This window comes from Dasypus novemcinctus, chromosome 16 (genome assembly GCF_030445035.2).
Source record: "Dasypus novemcinctus isolate mDasNov1 chromosome 16, mDasNov1.1.hap2, whole genome shotgun sequence".
Taxonomy (NCBI): Eukaryota; Metazoa; Chordata; class Mammalia; order Cingulata; family Dasypodidae; genus Dasypus; species Dasypus novemcinctus.
In genome coordinates, this window is record NC_080688.1 from 18,510,503 (window position 1) to 18,537,643 (window position 27,141).

General features: G+C 38.7%; 1 protein-coding gene across 8 annotated transcripts in view; it reads left to right on the top strand.

Annotated features, from left to right (window-relative positions):
* The window catches only part of SPIRE1 (spire type actin nucleation factor 1), a 239,529-nt gene that overhangs the window by 124,024 nt on the left and 88,364 nt on the right, over positions 1-27,141 (top strand). For all 8 annotated transcript variants that reach the window (XM_058277279.1, XM_071208408.1, XM_058277276.1 and 5 more), the window contains exon 4: positions 5,028-5,153. In XM_058277279.1, coding sequence (XP_058133262.1) covers positions 5,028-5,153 — 126 coding nt within the window. The remainder of the gene's footprint in view (positions 1-5,027; positions 5,154-27,141) is intronic.

The following is a 27,141-nucleotide window of genomic DNA, read 5'->3' on the forward strand; positions in this document are numbered from 1 at the left end:
CTGCAGCAGCTCAAGTGCTTTTAAATCTGTTCCATGCTGTGTAATTTGCACACCCATCCCAGTGGAGGGGAAAGGGGGGAAAAGTGTTTCAAGGCAACCCATTCTACACTTTGCTGAGAAAATCAGAGGGCCTTTTATGAAGGACAAAACTTGGGGAGTGGTATGTGGGAGAGCAAAAATATACTGTAGATCTTCAAAGAGCATCTCCACAACCCACAGCCTTCTTCCCAATAGTGTTAACTCTGCATTTTTACAGTGTAGCATGTGTGTAGTTCTGGCTGTTACTGGTGTATTATTGGGGGGGGCGAGTGGATGGAGGGATGGAGTGTGAGGAAGGGAGGTTAGGATCATTTTTGTTGAAATTTGGAGCCTGACTGGGGAAATGATGAAGCAGTGGACAAAAGCAAGTAAATAATGATTTGGTTCTGTATCCAGAATATTTTACCTTTTAAATAGGACAAATGAGGATGGTGAGACTCTTTTAAAGCTGTGAATGCCTAACACCTATAAGCCAAGGTATTCTAGGCCTGAGCTTAATGCTGTCCCCCACAAAGGACTAAGCCAGTTAGTAACCTAACAAAGCTGCCATTTGGAGATGGAAACTGACTGAGAGGGAAAGCCTTTTATTGGAATGAATACACAAGCAGATCATTCTGTCTTTGAGGTGCTAATTCTTGAAATTGACATGACCCTTTTCCAATTAAGTTATAAATATCAGCTTGTCCATCCAAGCCACTGGCTGAGGTGTTTAGGGAAGGGGAAGAGAGTGGTATAGGAGACTGGAGAATAGGGATAGACAAGGGCCTGTGCTGGAAGGGTGGAAAACTCTTAGAGCCTCTCTGCTTTTTGAACTCCGGACTCTGAAACCATTGGTGGCAGGGTTCAGTTACTGACAGCACAAGTTTCAGTGAATCAATTCAAGGGTTGAATGACTTTAGAAGCCCTGGTCTCAGGAGAAATTACACTGGGGCAGTGGTTCACTTCAGACAAACAAAAACCCATGTGAGAAAAAAATGTCATGGAGAATTAACTGATACCCAAAATGCTTTGTCTTGAATTATGAGACCCATCTGTTCTTGACACCATCCAAACTTGCATTTTAGAGCTTCATTGTAAAATCTTTTCAGGCGTGCGTTAGGTTTCTGTGAAAACTTTGTTTAAATGTAAACTTCATACCACAGTCAGTTTTTGTCTTACTAAAACTACAGATTTATTTAAAAAAAAATCAAATTCACAGATATTGTAGGCTAGGATTTCAGCATATCTTTTTTCAGGACACAGTTTAACTCAGAACGGGCTAATGGAGAATAAATAGAATTTCTGAGTTATTGGAATACTTCTTTGATTTGAACAACTAAAAGTTTTTCTCATAGTTGGTTCAAAATATTGATGCCTGTTTATTTGAAGAAAAAAATGACTATTTCAAAATGCTAAGTATTGTAGGCAGTATTTTTTCTAGGCTTCTATCCATTAAAAGTTTGCTGATAATATTAAGGATTATTGAAAATGGTTAACAAGGTCCTATCTGTACTAAAGAAATTCTTTAAAAAGTTATTTGGATTTTAACAATATTACTAATGATTCTATTGCAGGAATCCAGATAAGAAAGGTACCAGATTAACCTTTAAATGATTTTCAGGGTTCTAAGCATCAATATTGAAACTTTCACTAGACTACTAGAAAATACATATAAAAAGAATCAAATGAAAATTAGATCATCATAAAATAACTGAATAAAAGCTCAGTAGATGGATTTAACAGCAGATTAGATAGAGCTGAAGAGGGAATAAAAGAAGTAGAATATAGTCTGTAGAAAATATTAGACTGAAGCATCGAGAAACAAAAAAGGATTAAAAAAAAGTACGGAATAGAGGGTAAGATCAGGAGAAAGTATATGTAATTGAATTCCTAGAAAGAGAGCAAAGGAGAGAGTATTTGAAGCAGTATTTGAAGATATAATGACTGAGAATTTTCCCAAACTGATGAAAAACACCAATTCACAATTTCAAGAATCCCACAAACTATTAGCATAATAAATTAAGTGAAATATACATATAGTTTCATTTTAGTAAAACTGATAAGAACCACAAGTAGAAGATCTTAAAATCAGCCAGAGGAAGAAAAGACATCAATTAGACTGGAAAGTCTCTTAAAAGAAACAGTGGAAGCTAAAAGGCACATAGGTATGATATCTTCAAAGTGTAAAGAACCTAGAATTCTTTACCCAGTGAAATATATTTCAGGGGTTGCGGATGTAGCTCAAGTGGTTGAGTGCCTGCTTCCTATATATGAGGTCTTAGGTTTGATACCTGGTACCTCAAAAAAACAAGTAAGCAAACAAATAAAAAAAAACCTCTCATTGGGGAGCAGATGTAGCTTAGCAGTTGAGCACCTGCTTCCCATGTACTGGTTCCTAGGTTCAGTCTCTGCTACCTTAAGAATAAAGGCAAAATAGAACTTTTTTGATAAACATCAACAAAAATTTTCACCAGTAGGCCCACACTAAAGGAAATATTAAAGGGTATTCATGAGGCAGAAGGAAGATCATGTCAGGTAGAAACTTGGAGATACAGGGAGATAAGAAGAGCAAAGACAGGCGGCAGACTTGGCCCAGTGGTTAGGGCGTCCGTCTACCACATGGGAGGTCCTCGGTTCAAACCCAGGCCTCCTTGACCCGTGTGGAGCTGTCCCATGTGCAGTGCTGATGCGCGCAAGGAGTGCCCTGCCACACATGGGTGTCCCCCGCATAGGGGAGCCCCATGCGCAAGGAGTGCACCCTGTAAGGAGAGCCGCCCAGTGCCAAAAAAAGTGCAGCCTGCCTAGGAATGGCGCCGCCCACACGGAGAAATGACACAAGATGATGCAGCAAAAAGAAACACAGATTCCCGTGCCACTGATAACAACAGAAGCTGACAAAGAACACGCAGCAAACAGACACAGAGAACAGACAACTGGGGAGGGGGGGAAGGGGAGAGAAATAAATAAATAAATCTTTAAAAAAAAAAAAGCAAAGACAAAAATAAATATAATCTAAATGAATATTAATTACATAAACAGCAATAATGTTTTGTAGAATTTAGAATATATAGAGAGAATTAAAATACACAACAGGGAAGCATACTTGGCCCAATGGATAGGGCGTCCACCTACCACATGGGAGGTCCGCAGTTCAAATCCTGGGCCTCCTTGACCCATGTGGAGCTGGCCTATGCACAGTGCTGATGCGTGCAAGGAGTGCCGTGCCACGCAGGGGTGTCCCCCACGTAGGGGAGCCCCACGTGCAAGAAGTACACCCGTAAGGAGAGCCGCCCAGCGTGAAAGAAAGTGCAGCCTGCCCAAGAATGGCACTGCACACATAGAGAGCTGACACAATAAGATGACACAGATTCCTGGTGCCACTGATAAAAAAAATATATACCACCATTTAATTTATTAAAGTGATGTGACATCTTATCAAGAATCTTGTGCATGGAAATCATTTTATCTTTCTAGAAATTATTTTTTTAAAGATTTATTATTTTATTTATTTCTCTACCCTTCCCCCTCCCCCCACCCCAGTTGTCTGCTCTCTGTGTCCATGCGCTGTGTGTTCTTTGTCTGCTTGTATTCTTGTCAGCAGCACCGGGAATCTGCGTTTCTTTTTATTGTGTCATCTTGCTGCATCAGCTCTCCCTGTGTGCGGCACCATTCCTGGGCAGGCTGCACTTTTTTCGCACTGGGCAGCTCTCCTTACAGGGTGCATTCCTTACGCATGGGGCTCCCCTACGCGAGGGACACCCCTGCTTGGCACGGCACTCCTTGCGCGCATCAGCACTACATGTGGGCCAGCTCATCACACAGGTCAGAAGGCCCTGGGTTTGAACTCTGGACCTCCCATGTGGTAGGCGGATGCTCTATCTGTTGAGCCACATCTGCTTCCCGGTGATATACTTTTTATCTAAATTGTTGTGCATGTTGTTAAATCGCATCTTTTACCCTCAGGTAGTTTTGTGGGGATTATGGGCTATATATGCTAAAGGACCGTAGGACTCTAATCATGACAGTGGGTTCATGCTGCCCTCAACCCTCTTACTCTACTGAGGTTCCCTTGGAGGATGAGGCAGCTCTCCAATGGTCTATGTGTTTTCCTGACCTTCTAGTACTATACCACAAAATTCAATATGTGTGGAGGTGCCCCCCTGGGCTTCAGAATCTGATAAGACTAGTTTGAATTCTCCTTTCTCCTGGTATTAACTGTATGACTGTGGACAAATCACTTGATTCCTCTTAGCCTCAGTTTCCTTTGCTATAAAATGGGAATAAATCAGGCTTACTTTGGGGAATATTATTATCATGAATATCTGCCATATCAAATAGAGTGCATACTCAATATAGGATAGCTATTACCTTGGTTATGAGTCCACTTATATGAAATATCTAGAATAAGCAAATTCATTGAGACAAAAAATTAGTTTGCGGTTACCAGGGGCTGGGGGAAGGGGGATTGGGAAGTTATTGCTTCATGTGTATAGTGTTTCTGTTTAAGGTTATGAAAAATTTGGTAATAGATGGTAGTAATAGTAGCACAACATTGTGAATACAATTGATATCACTGAACTTTCACCTAAAGATGGTTAAAATGGCTAAATTTATGATATATATATATATATATATATATATATATATATATATATATATATATATGTAAAACCACAATTGAATTTTTAAAGTTCTGGATTAGATGATAGATACTCAACTATGCTTTTCTGTTCCAAATCAAAACTTTGACATATGCTGTGTACTTTTCAAATAGCTGTTAACTAATTCCTATTAGCTCTTCTGTCCTGTTGGGTGTTTGTGAATTAGTGAACCACTTTCCCCATATAACTATGTAGACTTTACTACTACTCTTCCAATGCAATAACCATTGGACAATGAGAATTACCATTCTGATGTGAAATTATGGATATTCTAAGTGTGTCTGTTTTAATGTACCAAAATATCAAAATAATAAAAATGCCCTGTGATTGTGTTTTCCTCTTCTACAGTTATGTGCTGCTCATCTCCCCGCTGAATCAGATGCACCAAATCATTATCAGGCAGTATGTCGTGCATTATTTGCAGAAACAATGGAGCTGCACACATTTCTGTCTAAAATTAAAAGTGCAAAGGAGGTAAGTGCTATTGCTTTGATATATTGGCATTATAAAAGATAAACCTGTAATTTTAATGTTGTCCCTTACATTATTTTTAAGTGCTAAAAGTCATTTATGGAAGAAATGACTTATGCAAAATTAAACCTAATATTTATATCAAGATCGTGAATCCATTTTTTTTTTTAAAAGATTTATTTATTTTATTTAATTCTCCCCCTCCCCCGGTTGTCTGTTCTCTGTGTCTATTTGGTGCATCTTGTTTCTTTTGTCCGCTTCTGTTGTCGTCAGCAGCTCGGGAAGTGTGGGCGGCGCCATTCCTGGGCAGGCTGCACTTTCTTTTGCGCTGGGCAGCTCTCCTTACGGGGTGTACTCCTTGCGTGTGGGGCTCCCCTATGGGGGGGGATACCCCTGCGTGGCACGGCACTCCTTGCGCGCATCAGCACTGCGCATGGGCCTGCTCCACACGGTGGTCGAGGAGGCCCGGGGTTTGAAGCATGGACCTCCCATGTGGTAGACCGACGCCCTAACCACTGGGCCAAGTCCATTTCCCGTGAATCCATTTTATCAAGGAGTTTCATGAAGTTCCCTTACAGATGGGAAATAAATACAATTAAATTAGTTTAGTCAGTTTCCCATAGAACTTGATTTTCACCTCTTTTGTGCCACTCTTTTCTTTTGTCCATTTTGAAACGTTAGTGCTCTTTCAGAAGAGGATAAGGACTCTGAAAATAGGTAACAATCACATGCGATAATTTTAACTCCTTTTACAGTGGATTTGACTAAATATTTAATGGAGGAGATTAGAATGAATCAGATAATTCAAAATCTTATGTTAGCTATTATATTTAATGCTTATCAGTGTCTGTGAACTAAAAATGTTATGTGTAGAGTCCAAAGAGAATTGTTTTATTTTATTTTACAATGTGGATCACCATATTTTATTTATGATTGTAAAAGTTAAATGAGATTCCATATATAACACTTAGCACAGTATCTGGCACAGTGATAGATAATGGCTATCATTTCTTTTATTACTGAAATCTGAAATACAAAGTTTATCTGAAACAGTAGTTTAAAACTTACCATGATGCACAGTTTTGGGAAGGATGCATAAAGGGTGTGTAAGGGGAGAAAAGAAATCACTTACCTAGTTCCCAAATAATTCTAAATAGCCCTGGCAATAGGTAGATACCAGATGTCTCAGCCAAATCACTCTAAAATCCATTTTATGTGTGTTAATAAGAACTTAAACTCTTCTGGTCTTGCCAGGGCTTATAGGCTGTGTTTTCATATAGATCAATAAATGAAGAGCTATGCCTATGTTTGTTTGTTTGTTTTATTATCCACCCCCCTTTGTGGCATTTTGTGTGCTGTTTGCTGTCTGTGTCCATTCGCTGTGCGTTCTTCTGTATCTATTTATTTATTTTACTTCCCCTCCCCCCTTGCTGTTTGCTTGCTGTCTGCTCTCTTGTGTCCATTTGCTGACGCTCTTCTGTGTTTTTGCTTGTCTCCATTTTTTGTTGTGTCACCGTGCTGAATGGGCTCTCCGCTGCACTCTGGGCTGGGCAGTGCTCTGCAGCATCTGCGGCCAGCGGCGCTTGTGGGCTGCGCAGCACTCTGCAGGTGCGGGCGAGCCTGCCTTCACAAGGAGGCCCTGGGAAGCGAACCCAGGGCCTCCCATATGGCAGATGAGAGCCCAACTGATTGAGCCACAGCCGCTTCCCTATGCCTATGTTTTTAAGGAGCTTTAAAAATTGGATGCAAAAGGAAATCTTCTAAAGGGTGGAAAGGGATGAGCTATATATTATTTGAAGAATAATTATAAATATATTGTAGGCTAGCTGTTCTTCTTGAGTGGAACTAGGAGAAGTAGGATCCAATTAAAAGCTTTGGAGTAAGCATCTGAAAGCACTTCCTTGACGAAGGTTTATTAAATAATAGAAAAGATTACTTTTTAAGGCTGTCATTGCCTTCCCCGATTTAAGATTGTAATTGCCTTCCCCAGAGAAAGAAGCATTATTTATAGGGCATAAATACATTCCTCTGGGGTTAGTAAATTACATGAGCATGTAAAGTTCTTCCAGCATAGACACTCTTAGAAACCATTTCTAAGCTTAAAGAACAATATTAATCAGCGTTCCCACTCTTCTATCCTAGTTAGCTTTTAAAAATATGTACTTTTTACCCTTGATTAAACCTTTCCTTTGCCAGGTGAAAACACATTCTCAAAAAGAGTTTTAGGGAAGCGGACTTGGCCCAGTGGTTAGGGCATCCGTCTACCACATGGGAGGTCTGCGGTTCAAACCCCAGGCCTCCTTGACCCATGTGGAGCAGGCCCATGTGCAGTGCTGATGCGCACAAGGAGTGCCGTGCCACGCAGGGGTGTCCCCGGTGTAGGGGTGTTCCCCACATAGGGGAGCCCCATGCGCAAGGAGTGCGCCCCATAAGGAGAGCTGCCCAGCACGAAAGAAAGTGCAGCCTGCCCAGGAATGGCGCCGTACACACGAAGAGCTGACGCAGCAAGATGACGCAACAAAAAGACACACAGATTCCTTGCCGCTGACAACAACAGAAGTGGACAAAGAAGAACACGCAGCAAAAAGGACAAAGAGAACAGACAACCGGGGTGGGGGGGAGGGGAGAGAAGGAAAAAAAAGAGTTTTAAATATTACCAAAATTTATTTAAATAAAAACATCACAGAGTAAAAGAACCTGAGTACCTGGAATCATTTATAACACCAACGCTCTCTGGGGCCCTCAGCCAGTCATAGCTCCAAATAGGTTTATACCGAGGTTGGAAACCTTGAGGTCAGGGTTCACAGCCAAGCCTTGCAGCCTTGCCACCTTTTTGCAACATCCCAAATTTAGATGTCTTCATGTACCAGTTCTGTCCTATTTTGTCATCTCCTACTCTATTTTCTTGCTCTTGTTTTTATTCTCAACTTTTTCCATTCCTCTCTCTAGAAACTTTGCCCCATTTTCCCTCATTCTTTTTTCAGCCAGTTCAAATGTACTGTTGAGCCCCTCTAGAAAATTTTTTGTTTAGTACTTTTCAACTCCAGAATTTCCATTTCTTTTTTTTAAAAAGCTTGTAGTTTTTGGTATTCACTATTTGATGTGACATTGTCCTCATATCTTCTTAATGGAGCGTTCCTTCAGTTGTGTGACATATAGCTACTTTGAAGTCTTTTTCTGTTGAATCCAATATCTGGTCAATCTCATTTTCTGTGTGTATGATTCATACTTTCCTGTTTTTTTGCATGCTTTGTAATTTTTTGTACGAAACCGGACATTTTAGATGGTACATTGTAGCAACTCTGGGTACTATCTTGCCCCCTTCCCCCCCCCCCCCCGCCCCCCAAGCTCTGAGGCTGGTTATTTGTATTTGCTTATCTATTTATTTAGTGACCGGCTGGACTATTTCAGTGGCGTCTATTCCCCTCCATAGTATTATGCCTTTGATGTTGCTCCTCAGGGAGGTGTAGGTTTGGGTTTGCCCACAGTTACCCCAGGATGGCTGTGATGATGGTAGGGCTTTCTCTTGCTCTTTCCCTCACTACCCACAGCTATTAAACTCCCCTCATTGCTGGCAGATTGCTCCATTTTTGCAATGTCCTGGGGCATAAATTCTTACAAACGCATCTAATCAAATTGTGGCTCCTTCTTAATGGTTTCTGAGGTCATTGTTAGATATATGTTCTGACCTCAGGAGAGCTCTTGCCAGCTGTCTTGTTTTCTGATTCTCTTCTGAAAACTAGCCTGCCTCCAGTGTAATGTAAGCAGTATCTTCGAGGCACGAATTTCTTCCCAATTGCCTTTTACTACAACTTCTGTTGTTAAACAATGTACTTTTTAAAAATATACTTCATTTTTTTTTTTTAGCAGCTTTGGGTTTACAGGAAAATTATACAGAAAGTACAGACAGTTCTGCCCTTGCTATTTTTCACCACTTTTTTTTCCAAAGATTTATTTATGTATTTATTTCTCTCCCCTTCTCCTCCGGCCCCAGTTGTCTGTTCTGCATCTATTTGCTGTGTCTTCTTTGTCCGCTTCTGTTGTTGTCAGTGGCATGGGAATTTGTGTTTCTTTTTGTGGCGTCATCTTGTTGTGTCAGCTCTCTGTGTATGTGGTGCCATTCCTGGGCAGGCTGCACTTTTCTTTCGTGCTGGGTGGCTCTCCTTACGGGGCGCACTCCTTGCGCGTGGGGCTTCCCTGCGTGGGGACACCCCTGTGTGGCACGGCACTCCTTGCGCGCATCAGCACTGTGTGTGGGCCAGCTCCACAAGGGTCAAGGAGGCCCAGGGTTTGAACCGTGGACCTCCTATGTGGTAAACGGACACCCTAACTATTGGGCCAAGTCCGCTTCCCTTTTCCCCATTGTTAACATCTTGTATTAGTGTGGTTCATTTGTTAAAACTGATAAACCAATATTGATTAAAGTAACCTAAAGTCCATAGTTTTCATTAGGGTTCACTCTTTGTACTGTATAAATGACAAATGCATCATGTCATGTAACCATCACTATAGTATTGTATAGAATTGTTTTGTGGCCCTAAAAAATGCCTGTGTATATCTCTCCCCCTTGGTCTTTTTACTATCTCTACAGTTTTGCCTTTTCCAGAAAGTTAGAATCATATAGAATGTAGTTTTTTCTATTGGCTTCTTTCATGTAGCAATTTGCATTTAAGGTTCTTCCATATCTTTTGCCCTTCACTGTTTTTGAAAGCTCTGTTATATTTAAACTCCCTTGCATATGAACTCAGTTCCTTTGGTAAGTGATTAGGAGCTGTCTGTTTTTATGGCCTACTTCTAAACACACCTGGACAAAAATCTCTGAGCTAGAGCCCTGGCGCTGAGGAAGGGAGGATGGACTAGCTTCTCTGTTAGTGAGACTTCTGCTCTGGGAGCTCAGTGCTTTGTGGAGGGGAAGGGGTGTCCTCTCAGCTTGCCTCTCCTCTCATGGAACCACTGCCTCAAGAGCTGCAGCAGGAGCTGTTGAGGCCCCATTATGCCAGGCCCAAGATAGATCCTCCATTCCACATGTGAGAACTACGTAGAAGAATGACCAGCCCCCCACCTACCTCTGAACCACACTGACATAGCATTTAGCCTCAGATACAGGCAGCTGGCATGGGGTGAGAAGGGCTGGTCCTGCTCCTCCAGGAAGAAAGTCCTCTGACTGGAAGGTTACTGTGCTCCCCTCCCTTTTAAAAAAGGTTTATTTTATTTATCTATTCCCCCCCACCCCCACTGCTTGCACTCGCTGTCTGTTCTGTGTATCTGTTCACTGCGTGTTCTTCTGTGTTTGCTTGTCTTCTTTTCTCCTCTTTAGGGGGCATCAGGAACCAATCCCAGGACCTTCTGATGTAGGAGAGAGGCACTCAATTGCTTGACCACCTTAGCTCCCTCGTTGTGTGTCTCTTGTTCTTTCCTCTGTGTCTTTTCTTTTGTTGCATCATATTGTTGCATCACCTCTCTACACAGTCCAGCTCGCCTTTATCATGAGGCCCTGGGAATCGAACCCAGGGCCTCCTATATGATAGACGGCAGCCAGTGCCTTGAGTCACATATGCTTCCTTGTGCTTCCTCTTTAAAATGAACTCCCCAGTACCCTCACCCTCTTTTCAGGACACTCTTTGCCCTAAGGATAGTACTTCCTCTTGTGGGAAGCTGCCCTCTCCTCCACAGTCTCTGAACTGGGTTGGGGTTGGTAATATTCTCTCAGCTCTCCTACTTCCAATTACTTTTCACACTTGTACTAAGATCTTTTCTTCTTTGAAGTTCATGCCATTCAGTTGTATCGTTAACTCTTTGTCACTGTCATGTGTCATCAACCTAGTAATTTCATTGACAAGACAAAACAATAGCTTTCTATCATGGATTTCCACTCTCCTTCAGCAGTCTATTTTCCCAGGGTTACCTTTTCCTTGTAACAACTTGCAGTAGTTTCAGCTCTGAAATCATGGATTCTCCTTCCCCACTTCTTATGATCCTTGCCTTTTGTGGGCTTTCCCTTAATTGTTACCTGAGCTGGCCTTCCATTTACCTTGATCCTTTGTTTTCTTTCAGTTTATCAGCCCCTCCTGGATTTACTTCCTGTCCTATGTGTACAAGGCCAGTCACTTTCCCAGGAGCTGAGGTCCACATCTCTCACCTCGACTGTTACCCTAGCCTCCTAGCTGTGAACCTCTCTATCGCCTTCATTGTCCACATTGTTGATGACTGAACTAAGGAGTCCATCTTCAGGCCAGAATCCTGTGTGTGATCCTTGCAGCCTCATTATGAGCAATCACAAGGCTCTGCCTGGCTGGCTCACAGGGCGTGCTGCCTGCTCCACACCAGCTTGGTGCATAGCCAGTGACTGCAGTCTGGAGAGGAAATTGCACTCAAGGACTCAGGCCAGTCCTGCTTTCAGGCACATCTGCATTCCCAGCTCAGGCTCCTCCATTTAGAGGCCTCATTCAGGGCCATGGCTAGGGTGCTTTTCTCCACTCCAGCCCTTGTCCCTCCTTCCTCCAGACCTCACTCCCCGTCCATGAGGAGGCAGGATGCTTTTGTTTGGGAGTCGTCAGCAGTGAGATCATTCCCCTTGTTTGCACTCTATCTGAACCCTTGTCTGGTGCCATTCTGGTGGAAAATTGGACATCAGGAACCAGCACCTCTTTTTGGTTGTTCCTTTCAGTTTGACTCACTGTCCTAATTGGCCACCTCAAACCTTAGCTCGGTATAATCATGGGCTTCCCTGATTGATAGAACTCCGCATCACCTATGGAGTGAAACTAATATTCCATTGTATGATGTACAAGGCCCCTCATGGTATCTCACCTATCTACCTTTCTGCTCTTATCTTCCCACTCTACTTTCCTTGCATTTTACACTTTCCAGTCAGCATTATGTATAGTTTCTGAATGCATCATGCTCTTACATGCTTGTGATCTTCGCACATATTCTATTTCTGCCTGGAATTCTCTTCTCCCCTTGTCTGTCCATCAAAACCCTGCTCATGTTTTTCCTTCCTTGTGAAGTTTTCATGACTGCTTTCACCCCTGACAAGAATTTTATTCCCTCTGCTGCCTCTTGATCTTACACATCCTTCTGTTTTGCGCTTTTCATACCATGTGATAGTTATTTGCTTGCATCTTTGTAATTCCTGTCTCCTCCTTTGGACTAGGTAGTTCTTGAAGGAAATGATTTAGGTTTTTAAATCATCTTTATATTAGTGACTATTGATGCAGTATGTAGCACATAGGAAACGCTCTAGAAATGTTGATTGAACTGAACCTAAATATTTTCTATATTATTTCTAAGTCTTTTTTTTTTCCATTTTATTTTATTTTTTTTATTTTTTATTTTTATTCATTTTTTAAAAAATATTACATTCAAAAAATATGAAGTCCCATTCAACCCCCCCCCCCCCCCCACTCCCCCCACAGCAACACTCTCTCCCATCATCATGACACATCCATTGCACCTGGTAAGTACATCTCTGGACATCGCTGCACCCCATAGTCAATGGTCCACATCATAGCCCACACTCTCCCACGTTCCATCCAGTGGGCCCTGGGGGGATCTACAATGTCCCGTAATTGTCCGTGAAGCACCACCCAGGACAACTCCAAGTCCCAAAAACGCCTTCACATCTCACCTCTTCCTCCCGTTCCCCGCACCCAGCAGCCACCATGGCCACCCTTCCCACACCAATTGTACATTTTCTCTGTGGACCTTGGATTGGTTATGTCCATTGCACCTCTGTGTCAAGAGGGGGCTTAGATTCCACATGGATACTGGATATTTCAGCACTTCAAGGATTTTCTTCTGGTTGAAAGGTAAAAGTTAGTTTTGAAAGGAATTCTGGCTATTTGAAACAGTTTGACCAAATAGTTGTAGTAAATGTGAGGACTGTTATGGGAGTGCAGATGAGGTCTTTGAGAGCTTTTGTCATTCTTTAAATTTACTCATGAAAATTCATTTAATAGTGAATCTTGATAAGACAAGCTGTAAAATATATGGAAATCCTGACATTTAAGAGCATTTTGTACTATTAATTACAAATTCTTTGCCACTTAAATTGTCTGTCAGCACTAAGGTTTTAGGTATAAAGTCTTACAGGGTCAAATGGATTTACATTTGAAATTATAGAAAACTTTCTTACATGTTAATTCATGTATCTATGATAGTGGTTTAAAACCTTTTCTCAAGACTTTGGGATATCATACTTGTAATAAGATACTGTGTGTTGATGTGATATTTTTCTAAAGATCTCCCAATACTTTATATATTTTTAAATTAGACAGTCTTTCCTCTGTACCTACAGTTAGTTTGTATCAAGTGGAGTTCAAAATAATAGCAGATGTTTTAGCAAAATAAATATGTTGCATTATTAGTGATGTTTCAAACTACCTTATATTTGTGTGTATGTGTAAAAGAGTGGTAAAATCATAGCATCAGAACATTTGAACTCAGTTGTGGTTAGTGTTACTGACCTGATAGTCCAAAGGGTACCTTTATTATATTCAATTCCTTATATGCTAAATAGGCAGCTTATTAAAATAATCTGTAATCCGTTTTCAGATATGTAGTTCTCTAAAGTGGTTAGTATATTTTCTGAACCTGGGCATTAAAGTACAATGCCTTGTAGTTCATCATATATTTATCTAGAAAGAAGGTTTTTTTTAAAAAAATTCTAATCTGTTTTCATGCTGTGATGATTTCCTTATTAAGCAATGAATGAGATCCTTTAAGGTTATTCTCTAAGTGATAGAGAAGATTTGGATAGGCCTGCTGATACTGTGTCTCAAAAGCCATTTGATATCCTTGAAAGTAAGTGCATATTACTGTGTCTCATCAGCAATTTGATATCCTTGCATGTAAGCATAGAAGTAGGGACTATCTGAGCAATCCATGTAGCACATCAGGTTGTCTGAAAGAAGAGACAGCCCCTGCCCTGCTGCCTGGTGATACCACTGTGGCCCAGAACCCTATTAGCAAGTGTGTCTGGTGAGCATATTCTGTGGAGAATTTACTAGATAGATTCAAATACAAAATTCTTTTACTGAATGAAAACAAGTTTATATTAATCATGGTGTCCTTTATTCCACTGCTGTCTTGGTACCTTATTGAAAATCAGTCCTTAATTTTGTTGTTGATAAATGAAGCTGCCAGTTCCTGAACATTTAATCCCTGCTTTTACTTTCCTGTATTGTAATCATACAGTTCATAAAGTTGCCCCACATGTTTACTTCTTTTAATCCTCATCAAAGTCATGTGAATTAGTATACTGACTGAAGCTTAGAGAGATTGATTTGGCTAGGTTCACATAAAAGTAGGTTCTCAGCACCTCTGAGACCAGTGGTCCCATGCTCATCAGCTTGTCAATCTAGCAAAGGTCTTCTAACCTGTTAGTGATGTTTTCCTGTAAGAAGAATAGTTATGGTTTCCAAAAGTGTTAGAAAAAATTGAAGAGACTTCCTGAAGGAACATTTTTGATATAGGCTTCTAAGCAGACTTGGAAACAAAGTATGTGTGAGTGAGAGAGAAGTTATATTTTGGGGAGAACCGGGTTTATGAAAGAGTGCGCGTGTGTGTGTGTCCCACTTATGCATACAGATGGGATGGGGGAGGGAGGGTATCTTGGTAAGTTTGGGTATGAAACAAAAGGGATGGATACAGAAAGACAGGAGTATCCTAGCAATGTCAAAGATTGAGCTAAGAAAAGAATTTTAAAACTACAAAGTTAATTGATTTTATTCCTGAATGGTCCTACCTTGCTTTGACACATGACATGCAGGCTTCCCTCCAGTGTTAAGTTTCCTGTGTTATGATCTTGCCCACTCCTTGATATCTATAGAGGAAAAGTTTAAACTCCTTAGCTTTTACCATGTTGCTCCAATAAAACCTCTCCAGCTCTTCATTTGCCATTCCCCATCACCTTACACCTATGCTTGTTCTGCCTTCCTTTTCTCCAGTCCCTCTTTACTCAAGGGCTTTGTACTTACCTGAAATGTCCTTTCACCTCCTTTTCTGTTGCTTAGGAAGTGCCTGCTTATCCTTAAGACCTAACTTAAATGTTCACTATTCTGAAACACAGTCTCTGATTGAAATTTATTTCTTTATTCTATGTGTTCATTCATAGACCACTGTCCTCTGGCTTCTATAACTTACCACTCTCTATTGTAATTGCTGTTTACATACGTCTTCTCACTAGTCTCTGAACTTCTTGAGTGCAGGGACCAGGTTTAATTGCTAGTACCTATCTTAGAATCAGGGACCTAAGACTATCCTTGAAGTCTTTTTTAGCCATTTCCCCTCCACCATGGAGGTGTTTTTTTTTTTTTAAATAACTACCACATTTTTATCCGAGTTGGCTCTGCTAGGCTTTTAATGTATTTAAGAACAATGAACAGAACAGGATCTTCCATAAGTTCCCTGTAGCCAGGGAGCACCAAGAGCCAGACATGGCTGATCCACACATCCTGGTCCCACTGGAAACACAGCTGTTCTTTCACATTCACCCTGGTGGCTAAACCTGAGGGACAAGAGGTTGAGATTGAAAGCTGCTTGATTTTTATTAATTTTTAAAATTCCACCCTAAAGCATTTCTTCAAATATGAGGAAAAGAAAATTTCAAGCTCTCTGCAGCAGCTCTGAACTCAAAACTTTTCTCACTTTCACTTAGTAGATCTATTTTTATAACCCCTGAGTACCTCTCATTGTCTGCTCATGGTAACATTTTAATCCACATGTTATCTCTCTTAATAAGGTAGCATTATCCTTCCCCACCCACCTCATTTTACACATAGGAAAACTGAAGCACAATTTAACAAACTGTAATAAATTAGCTGCCCATGGTGATAGAAGGAATTAGGATCAGCACTATTTTTTAATTTTTTAGAAATAGTGACAAACCACAAAAATGAATCTTTGGAGATCAGAATGTGAAGGAGATATCTAGAAACTTCTATATGAAAAAACAGTGAAGGAACTGGAGGATTTGGGTGAAGACTTGAGAGGATATAGAAGCCATATTTAGATATTTTGAATGCTGGTAAGTGACAAAGCACTAGATTTCAATAGAACTTGGATCAATTGGCAGAACAGATTTATTTACACAACTTATTTACCATGTCTCCTATTATGACAGGTGCTGCCACTAATAATAATAGCTAACATTTATTCCCTATTTACTGTGTGCTAGATACTGTTCTGAACATTTTATGTACTTTTATTCATTTAGTCTTCACACTAACACATGTAAGTGCTATTGTTGTTCCCATTTTCCTTGGGGAGATGGTGGTACATAAGAGATTATAGTCCACCAGGAATGCCCATCTAAAAGCAGGCTGTCCCAGTGCGGTGTGATCAGTGCTTGAACCAGTAAAGTGGAGGGAACCACGGAAGCATGTCAGAGCATAATCCAGACCTGGGGGCCAAGTACAGCTTCCCTGAAGTGACTTTGAAGTAGGGACCCAAAGGCTACAGCAAAATGATGGACAAAATTGTGTCCAGACAGAGGAAATAGCACACCTGTAGGCCAGGAGTTAAGGAAGAGAGGTGGAAAGTGGGTAGGAAGATAGTTAAAGAAAGAAGGGTAGAATTGTTAAATAATCTGAGGTATAGTCAGAGGCTGGGTGATTGCAGGGAGGCTGCTATCCAGGGAAGTAACCATCTGAGGGAGGATGGACCTGGAAATTTTATAGTTGTGACTATTAATACTTATGCTCTAACTAGCTTTCTTCAGGCATTGAAAAAATGTGTGTGTGTATGTGTATTTCTTCCTGAAGTATTCTGACCCTGTGTTACCATAGTGCATTCACCCATTTGTTCAGCATATGTTATTGAATATGTGTTCTGCTCCTGGGAGTAGGTGAGGCGCTGGGCATATTAAGGGCCACTATGACTCATTGCTTCTAAGGAGTTCACACTCCATAACCCTCCTAATATGTAGGGTAGGACATTGTAGCAGAGAAAATGAACTTGCATCCTTGTGAAACAGTTTACATAAAACATATTGGAATCTTCTTTCTAATGCTTATGAAAAGATGAAGAATAATTCAGTGATAAAATATGGGTAGTCTTTGTTCAGTCTTCTATATGTGGAACTTCATTATTTTAAAAATAGTTTTGTGTTCAAACAAATCTTGATAAATCTGTGAACACTGGGGGACTTTGACCCTGATAAAGCTAGTGTGATGAAGAAGCAAATTCCAGCTCTCAGCATTAAGTGGGGACCTGAACAGTGCATATGAGACTAGGGCTAAGAAACCAGATAGTAAATGGGGCATGTTGGAATCTGGCCACTACTTCTGGGTGATTGAGAAGGTGGGAAAGTCAGTTATTGCTTCTGTTTTTCTGTTTTCTCTTCTGTATACACTCTGGTTTCCTGTTTATTTAAGATTCCAAAGGAAGATATAAAGTCATAATTTGAAATCAGGTTTGTCAACCTTTGGCCCATGATTCTTGTTTTTCTTTGGCCTGTGATTTTTTTTCTTTTACTTTATTGGAGAATTTGTGGATTTACAAAGCAATCAATATACAAAATAAAGGATTCCCATCTACCACCCTATTATTAACTCACATTGGTGTGGAACATTTGTTACGATTGATGATAGCACATTTTCATAATTGGACTATTAACAATGATCCATGTTTTAACTTAGAGTTCATTGTTTGTATAGTGTAATTCCATGCATTTTTAAAAAGTTTTTTTCTGTTACCCCATATACAATCTAATACTTCCCCTTTTAATCATATTCAGATATATATTTTAGTGCTGTTAATTTTGTTCATAATGTGTGCTACCATTACCACCATCCATTACCAAAACATTTCATCATTCCAAATAGGAAGCCTTAAACATTTTTTTCTTTTTTTAAAATATATTTTTAATTTTTTAAAAAAGATATTTAGATTACATAAATGTTACATAAAAACATAGCAGATTCCCATATGTCCTACTCCCTACACCTCCCATACTTTCCCACATTAACAGCACCTTTCATGAATGTGGTACATTCGTTAAAATTGATGAAAACATTTTGGAGCATTGCCTCTAAGCATGGATTATAGTTTACATTATAGTTTACACTCTTTCCCACACATTTTTGTAGGTTATGGCAAGATATGTAATGGCCTGTATCTGTCATTGTAATGTCATTTCAGGACAATTCCCAAGTCCCAAAAATGCCCCTGCATTTCACCGATTTTTCCCTCTCCCTACTCTCAGAACCTCCAGTGGCCACTGCCTCCACATCAATGATATGATTTCTTCCATTGCTAGAATCATAATAAGTCTGTAGTACAATACCAGTAAGTCTACTTTAGTCTAAAGTTCATTCCCCAATCCTGAGGATTCTGGGATGGTGATGCCTACACCACCTCTAACTGAGAGGGGGCTTTGATACCATGCGCAGATGGATGGGACTCTCTTGCTTGCAGTTGTAGACTCTCTCTGTTCCTTGGGATGGTTGTTGTCCATCATCATCTCCTTTTTAGTTGTCCTTGGCGAGTCCAATGAACTGGATTGCGGTATTGCAGCTCGGTTGAGGTTTAGGGCCCAGTGGCCCATGATTCTTAATTGCATAAATTTCACCATGCCTTCTTTGTCACTTCCTTTCCTTCTCTTCCTTTTACCTTCTTATTCCACTTTCTCTCCATGCTAGTTATCAGTCATGTTGTCCACTACCATCAGGTGATTTTAATCCCTTAGAGATTCAACAGAACATTAATGAAGAATTATTTACAAAAAAACTGCAAAGTACTCCACCAGTATCCTAGAATTGGGCCACCAGTTTATTGCACTATAACTGAGGGCATATCTCATTTAAGTGGTTAGCTAAAAAAAAGTGCTCTGGAGGACTCAGGAACATTTACTTTGTCTAGTGTCCAGACTGTGAGAATTACTTTAAATAACAACACCTGCTTCATCTCAGATATGCTTATAATATTATATATATTTTTTCATAACCCCTGAATTGTATGGTGATTTATAGTGGATTTCATTTACGAAATAGATTAAACCCAACTTTTGATTCTAAATTTCCTCTTTAAAATGCATGTATCTCTGTTATTTGACTGTATACCTATTTCTTACTACTTTTTATTAAAAAGCTGTAATGATTTAGTATTTCTAAATACTTATTCTTATCTGGATTCAGTTTACTTTGCCCTCTTTTCAAATGACTATTCATTCACTCATTTTGAGTAAACCAATTTATAAAGCTGATGAAATTTTGATCAGTTTAGCAAGATTTAGTAAATATCTTTATGAAAAATACAGATAGAGGATTTTATTTGAATTACTAATTAGATTCAATTATTTCCTCATTTCCCACATGAATTCTTGGCTATAATTTCTTCACAAAAGTGAAATGACAACAGTGTTGAATTAAATGTTGATTTAAAAAAAAATCCCTAACACAATGACAGTTTTTTTCTGTATTAATGTTTAATCTTGGTATATTTTAATTCCTATTTCTACCTAACTAGTATCACAATAAACAATTTTTGTCTTGATCTTAAAAATTTCGATATTAGACTTTGCTGTTAATATAATGTGTAATTCTGCACAATTCACGCTGAATGTTTAAAATGTACATTTACAAGGATGTGTGTTTTTAAAGTAGTAACCATTTTGGATTTAGGTACAAAAAATTAGAAAAGTACAAATTAGGTTATAACTATTTTACTATGAAAAGCTTAATGTTGAATTATTCATCTTTGCTTTCAATCTGTTTTACTGAAGGAGGAAGTTGAATATTGAGGGTTTCATTTCCCAGAATATTTTTGAAGTTGTCCTAGGAAAGCAAACATTTTTTTCCTATGCATATACAAATAAAGCTGATTAAAAGTAACATTATGTCAAGTCTTGGTTTTCTAAGTGTTTCAGTGATTCTTACTTACGTATGACTTTATTTTAAACCTCATCACTCAAATTAAATTGTCATGAATAGTTAAATCCTGCCCCAAATTTAATAAAATCCTCTTGTAGGAGGATGTTTTCTGGATACCCATATTAGAGCCAATTTATTTTAACTGTTGATACTTAAACAGATACAGAAATTATGTGGGAAGAAGATGAATTAGAAATAAGTATGACATGAATTTTCAAAAGCTTTTATGAGTATATTTTATACTATGTAATCACAGCAACTACTGAGACACTTGTGATGTGCATATATTATTTCAAATAGTACTATATTAAAAGATCATAATTTTATGATGGAATCTTTGATACCAGGTTATCTTAAAAAATCTATTAAAATAATTTCTTAAAATGGAATATTATACAAGTTGATGTATAGTATCTTCTGTTGCTACAAGAGAGAGAATAGTTTTGGAATTGACTAGCCTGTTAGGAATTTTTTTGTATCTTTTCTTATCATATAACCCCTGTTATAATCTGCAAATTGTTTGAAGAGAAATCAAATGGAAATATTTGCATCACACCATCTCTTCCCAGCTATTAGTCAAATCTAGCTCTTAGTGCCTTGTCAATTAACACTTCAAATCATTCAATGACACCTGCTTGTGACAAGACTTCAGACTGTCTTCTGCTTAAACAGACTCACAGATATAAAGCCACAGACATCTGTCTCATTCACATCTCAAAGTGTATGTTAATCAGCTTTCTCATATTCCCTGTCTGTATTCCCCTCATTCCTGCTCCCAACACCTCCAATAATGAAACTGTGATATTTCAGTTGGGTGGACATTTCTGCCTGGATCTAAAATGAATTTGTATCCTTCCAAGCGGTGAACATATCACTATTTGAAAAAAAGAATCTACCACCAGATGTCTATTTGTAAGATTGCCATTTGTTAATTTTAACTAGCTCATCCATCATTTATAACTTTTTAGGGTCCTTTTCAATACTATCTTTTTACTATTTGATTTATTGTTTTTATTGTGACTGTAGGTAAATGTGGTGAGCACTCAGCTAATCCATAATAATTAAATTACCCTATCTGCTCTAGGTATTCATGCTTTTACCACTGCTCTTCCTGTTAAAATGTTTCAGAAGAGCATTTTGCCTAAAAGATCATGCAAGAACTCTTCCAGCTTTCTGGTCCTGTAACTTTTTAAATTGAATTAAAACTTTTTTTAAAAATTCACATGCTTCAAGTCTGGGAGGTACAAAAATATCACAGTAAATTGTGCCCTTGTACTTCTGTCTCGTAACTATACATTTGCCCACCACAAGTAATAAATGTTATTTATAAATGTAACTAACGTATATATGTAAATGTTTCTTCTTTTTTTATAGTATTCTGAAGTGTGCTGTTTTTCTTTTAAGAATATATCTCAGAGATATTTCATCTCACTACATAATTTCTACTTCTTCTTTGACTTCATAATATTCTGTAATGTGAGCATACTGTAATTTATTTAATCAGTTCTCTACTGACAAGTATGTAAGTCATTTCCAATCTTTTGCTATTACCAGCTGTGCTGCAGAAGATAATTTTGTGCCTGTTTTTCATGGGTATGATCATATCTGTAGGACAAATTCCTCGAAATAGATTGCTGGGTCACAGTTAATGTGCTTTTATAATTTTCGTAAAATATTGTGACATTTTACTCCATAGACGTTTACTCATTGCTGTTCCCTGCAGCAGTGTATGGGAATGCCTATTCCTCCAGCTTCACAGTGGGCTTTCAAAGTAATGAGAGAAAATAGGTATCTCAGAGTTTTAATTTGCATTTTCCTTATTATGAATATAGTTGAGCACTTTTTCACATGCTCAGGAACCTATATTTGTCAATTGCCTGTTCATATCCTTCGCCCATTTTTCTGATGGATTGGTCTTTTCTTATTGATTTGCATTTATATTTTAGGGAAACAACTTTTTGTGATATAATTTATAAATACTGTCTATGATATTTCGATTGTTTTATAATGATCATGACTGTATTTCTAGGAGTAAAGAGAATAAAAACTGTAGAAAGATATGTAAAGGAAGAAATTGTCATTCCAGCCATCTGAGGCTGAGATAGTCATAAAGCATCTAGCCAATGCATGTGTGGACACATGTCTCACAAATATTAGACGAATGGAGGAATGATATTCCTTTCCTAGAACCTAGAACTGAACCTTCTTTGTTTTGATAATTTTATTTATAGTTTTTCTAATTTTGTAGTGAACCTTATTGTGGCAATTTGAGATTGTTTATGAATTCCAAAAAGATTATGTTTGTAAACTAGTTTGTTCCTCTGGGTGTGATAACCCTTTGATTGTATTCGATACAGCTGAGATGTCTAATTAAATTACATTAACATTAGGGTTTTGATTCAACCATGTCATTTGAGTGAGCTCAGTGTTGAGCGTCCACCCCTTGGTGGGCTGATAAAACAGACTCTCACACAGAATTGGACACACAGAGAAAAGGAACACAGAGAGACAGCTCATTAGGTACAGCAGAGGTCCCAGAAAGAGAGATGAGCCTGACAGACTCCAGATGACCTTGTGAGAACAGGGCAGCTGAGCCTGGAAAGAAATGAGTCCCAGGGAGAGAGATGAGCCTTATGGCAGCCTACAGCTGAGATCAGAAGAAGCTGGGATCACAGAGCCTTAAGAGGAGGAAAGAAGGTTGAATACTCACAGACATCACCCACCATCTTGCTTCACGTGTGGCCACTGACTTTGGGTGAGAAGGTACCTCTTATGGTACCTTGAGTTGGACTCTTTAGGGCCTTGTGACTGTAAGTTTTTACCTCAAATAAATACCCTTTATAAAAACCAACAGAGTTCTGGTACTTTGCATCAGCACCCCTGTGGCTAACTAATACACTTATAAATTCAGTTTATGCAGTACAGATTACTAATGTATAGTTTAGTATCTTAACATTGTCTACTTTTTCATTAAATAAAATTCACATGATTTTATCATATTTGTTTTAGTTGTTATCCACACTCCCCATCCCACCCCTCAGGGAGGAGGTATGGTTAAACCTTTAAGAAAAGCTTTATGAAAATAGAAGTCAGGTTCTTTAGTAAGTATTCATAAACTTTTTAATATGCATGGGAAACTTGCTATTACCAGAAGAAATGATATAGTTCCCTACTTTTTATTTCACACCCTAATTGCCAAAATGTTAATTTTGGGTTAATCAATGTGGTGATAAAATCTTTTTTCCTGCTGTTCTCTGATAAAAATACCTGAATTAGAAAGAATATCATGGTTCTGAATCTGTGTGTCTGCTAGACATGTTTTATTTGACTACAGACAATATTGATCATTTGTGAAATGTATTTAATAGTCTATATGTAAGTAACTTCTTTCAAAGTACATTAGCATACTTTAAATGAGTAAAAAAGGTTTATTCAGGCAGCAGACTTGGCCCAGTGGTTAGGGCATCTGTCTACCACATGGGAGGTCCGCGGTTCAAACCCCAGGCCTCCTTGACCCATGTGGAGCTGGCCCATGCCCAGTCCTGATGCGTGCAAGGAGTGCTGTGCCACGCAGGGGTGTCCCCCGCGAAGGGGAGCCCCACACGCAAGGAGTGCACCCTGTAAGGAGAGCCGCCCAGCGTGAAAGAAAGTGCAGCCTGCCCAGGAATGGCGCCACCCACATGAAGAGCTGACACAACAAGATGACGCAACAAAAAGAAACACAGATTCCTGTGCCACTGACAACAACAGAAGTGGACAAAGAAGAAGACGCAGTGAATGGACACAGAGAACAGACAACCGGGGTGGGGGGCGAGGGAAGAGAAATAAATAAATAAATCTTTAAAAAAAAAAGGTGTATTCACAAAAGTTATTACTGACACATATTCCTTTTTATACATTTAAAAGTTTCTAACTGAAAGCATGTACCCATGGCATAGATGAATATTAGTAAATGGCAAATAGTTTTAAATGATTATAACAGTTGGGAGATAAATGGTGATCATTGAAATGCTGTTATTAAAATATATTACTTTAATACATTAATATATATTTGTAAGGGAAGTTTAATCTATAAAGGGATATTATATGTGAACTGACATCAAACCTACACAAATGAATTAAAATTATCCTCTGAACATTTGGCATACTTTTTATTCACAGAGTAAATTTTATTTATTTGTTTTTTAAGATACCAGTAACTGAAAATGCTGACATGCAGCAGTTCTAATTGCTACCTTAAGAACTGTTTTGTCATAAAAGGAAAAGCTAATTGCCTTAAGGGAATCCCTAGTTAGAACTTTATCACATATTCCAAGCACAGATTGCTGCCTGTTATCACATTTACACGAGCAAAAAAAATTTTTTTTTAAATTTAGAAGTGAAAATACAGTTGTCAGAAGCTTTTCTCTGAAACTAGAAAAATCTATAATTTACTTTCAAATAACTAATTTATTTTTGCTGCTAACTAGGAAACCTGAGATTTCTAGTCATATATTTGATCAAACTTACTCAATTGTAGTGGTACATATTCTCAACTTTCTTATATTGATTTAATGCTGAGTCAGAATTTTGATTTCATGGAAAGGCTAGAAACAGGCATCATTTGATAATTCATTAAGAATAAAATGTTTTTGTGATGGAATGATCACAACCAAATCCTCATAGATATTCATTGGTTTATAAAAACTAATATCTACAGGGTGCTTAATATAAGCCAGATGAGAAAATTAAACTGATGATTAGAGCACTTAAATAACTTGCCCAAAGTCATACTCTAGAAAGTATCTGAGCTACAATCTAGACTCCTGTTCAGAAAAATAAAGAATTCTTGGATTATTCATTTAAAATATCTTCAGTATTATAAAGAGCTTTTCTTAGTAGCAGGAAGTTAGAGATTTTATCACAGCACAAATAGAAGTAGAGATGGGTAAAGATGTAGTAATGAGGAGACCATCCTGAATACTAGTCAAGGAATCAGGTAATAATAAAAATTAAGGTTGGATGTAAAGGGTGCCATATTATGTCAGTCTTAAAAACCAAAAGAGTTTGGATAATATTTTGCTACTGCTTTTCCCATATATTTCCACCAAAGTATTCCTAAGACATAGCAGCTCTTGGCCATGGGGACATACTAAATCATATTAAATCAAAACTCTTTCCATTGCAAGTAACAGAAACCCACTCAAATTAGCATAAGCAGGGGGCTATTTATTAGCTTACATATTTGGGAAGTCTGGGGGGCATCATCTAACTTCAGGCACAGCTAGGTCTAGAATTTCAAACCTTTCAATCAGTACTGGCACTCACTCACATACTCTTATGTTCTCTCTTCTCTTTCTCTCTCTTCCCACCCTCCTCCCCCTTTGTACTATCTCCCCAGGACAGGCCCTTACTAAAAGGCAGGCAAAATGGTGGTCTGTAGCCCTAATCTCCCATTCTCTCAGTCGAGTAACTCTAGAAAGAGTCTGTCTGTTAATTGGAGGAAGTTTGTGAGTCATGTACCCATCTGGAGCTAGTCACTGTGGTCAGGGGTGGGGCTGCTCTGGGATGATCTAGCTCATATGCTCGCCCTTGTGAGGAGAGGAGTCAGTCATACCTGCTCAGCTAAAACAAGGATCTTTATCCAAGGAATGGGAAGAAAAAGTTTCTAGACCAAAACAATGAATGTCCTCTGAAGGTTAGCTAGAAAGCCCAGTGCAAATCAAAATGTCTTTGAAATAGCAGATTTTATCTTTAAAATTCAAGCACATTTTGCTGATATATCTATATTTATTGTAATGTTTTTAAAATGTTCCCTGTATTGAGTTTCCCCAGGAAACAAACTCTGGGGGGCAAAATTTGAGTTCAGGAAAATTCCTGGAAAGTGCTTTGAGGGGATGAGGAAAGCAAGACTGGACAGATGGAAAAGTTGATAATATTTTAAGATTCAATATATGCTATAATGAAATGAATTATAATGTATTATAATTAGGAGGTAAAGTGAATTACCTTGAGAACCTTCTCTGTGCTAAGTTGTATGCTTATAATTTCTTTTAATGTTTTATTTCATTTAATACAGCAACATTAGAAGGTAGGTGGTGATATTTTCATTTTAAAGGTGAGGAACAAGAGCCTAAAGAGGGTGACTTAGAAAAAGTAAAAAATCTGAGGAGTGACCGGTGTCTTTTTTTATCACCTCATGCAGGAAGCCTCACCTTTCTTTTAGAAATAATTATGAAAACATATTCTGGAAAAATCAAATACTCTTTTATTTCTAATTTCTTCCCTAGGTATAGAAGAAATAATGCATTATTTGTACTACTTCAAGTATACAGAGTAATTTTATTCTTTCTGTATCAATACTTCTATGCATTGTTAGGTATTTTAAAAACTAGGTGATGGTGTTCTCGTTTTGCAGATGGTTAACCTCTGAGGTGTTGAGAAGCTAAAAAAACATGGATTAGAAATGTTCATATTATGTGATAAATACATGCTGAGCATCAACTAGTTTCAATGCTTGTGTTGAATTCTGATGATAGAGTTCTGCCTTATTGGGGAGTGGGTATAGCTTAAGTGGTAGAGTTCCTGTTTTGCATGTACAAGGACCTGGGTTCAACCCCTAGCACCTCCTTAAAAAAAAAAAAAGAATTTTTGCCTTACGAAAGCTAGAGGTAAGGCAAACACATAACATACTTGTAAATGTGTAACATTACAATGTTGATGAGACTATAGAGGAAAGGTATATATGGTACAATAAAATTGTGTTATAGAAGGATTTGGCCTAGTCAGGAAGAAAAGGTTTCCCTGAGGAATTAGAACTTCTGTTGAGCCTCCTCTCTGAAGGAACATAGACGTAGGCAATGGAAGACAAGGAGGTTGAGGAGAGGACAGAGAGACCAGAGAGCAGAGGAGAGGAGAGTGTAGGGGAGCATCCAGGGCAAAGGTGCTTCAGAAGTCCAGGCAGGATTAATGGGCGTTTGGAGTAAGGGGTTTGTAATGGAAGTGAAAAGAAGAGAGCTTAAGTAAAATAAAATTTTTTAAAAAAGGTATAGAGGAAGTAATATCTATGAGACTTGGTGGATTGGATATGGGGCAGGAGAGTGGGGGCAGTAGGGAAAGGAAATGTCAGTATGACTTGG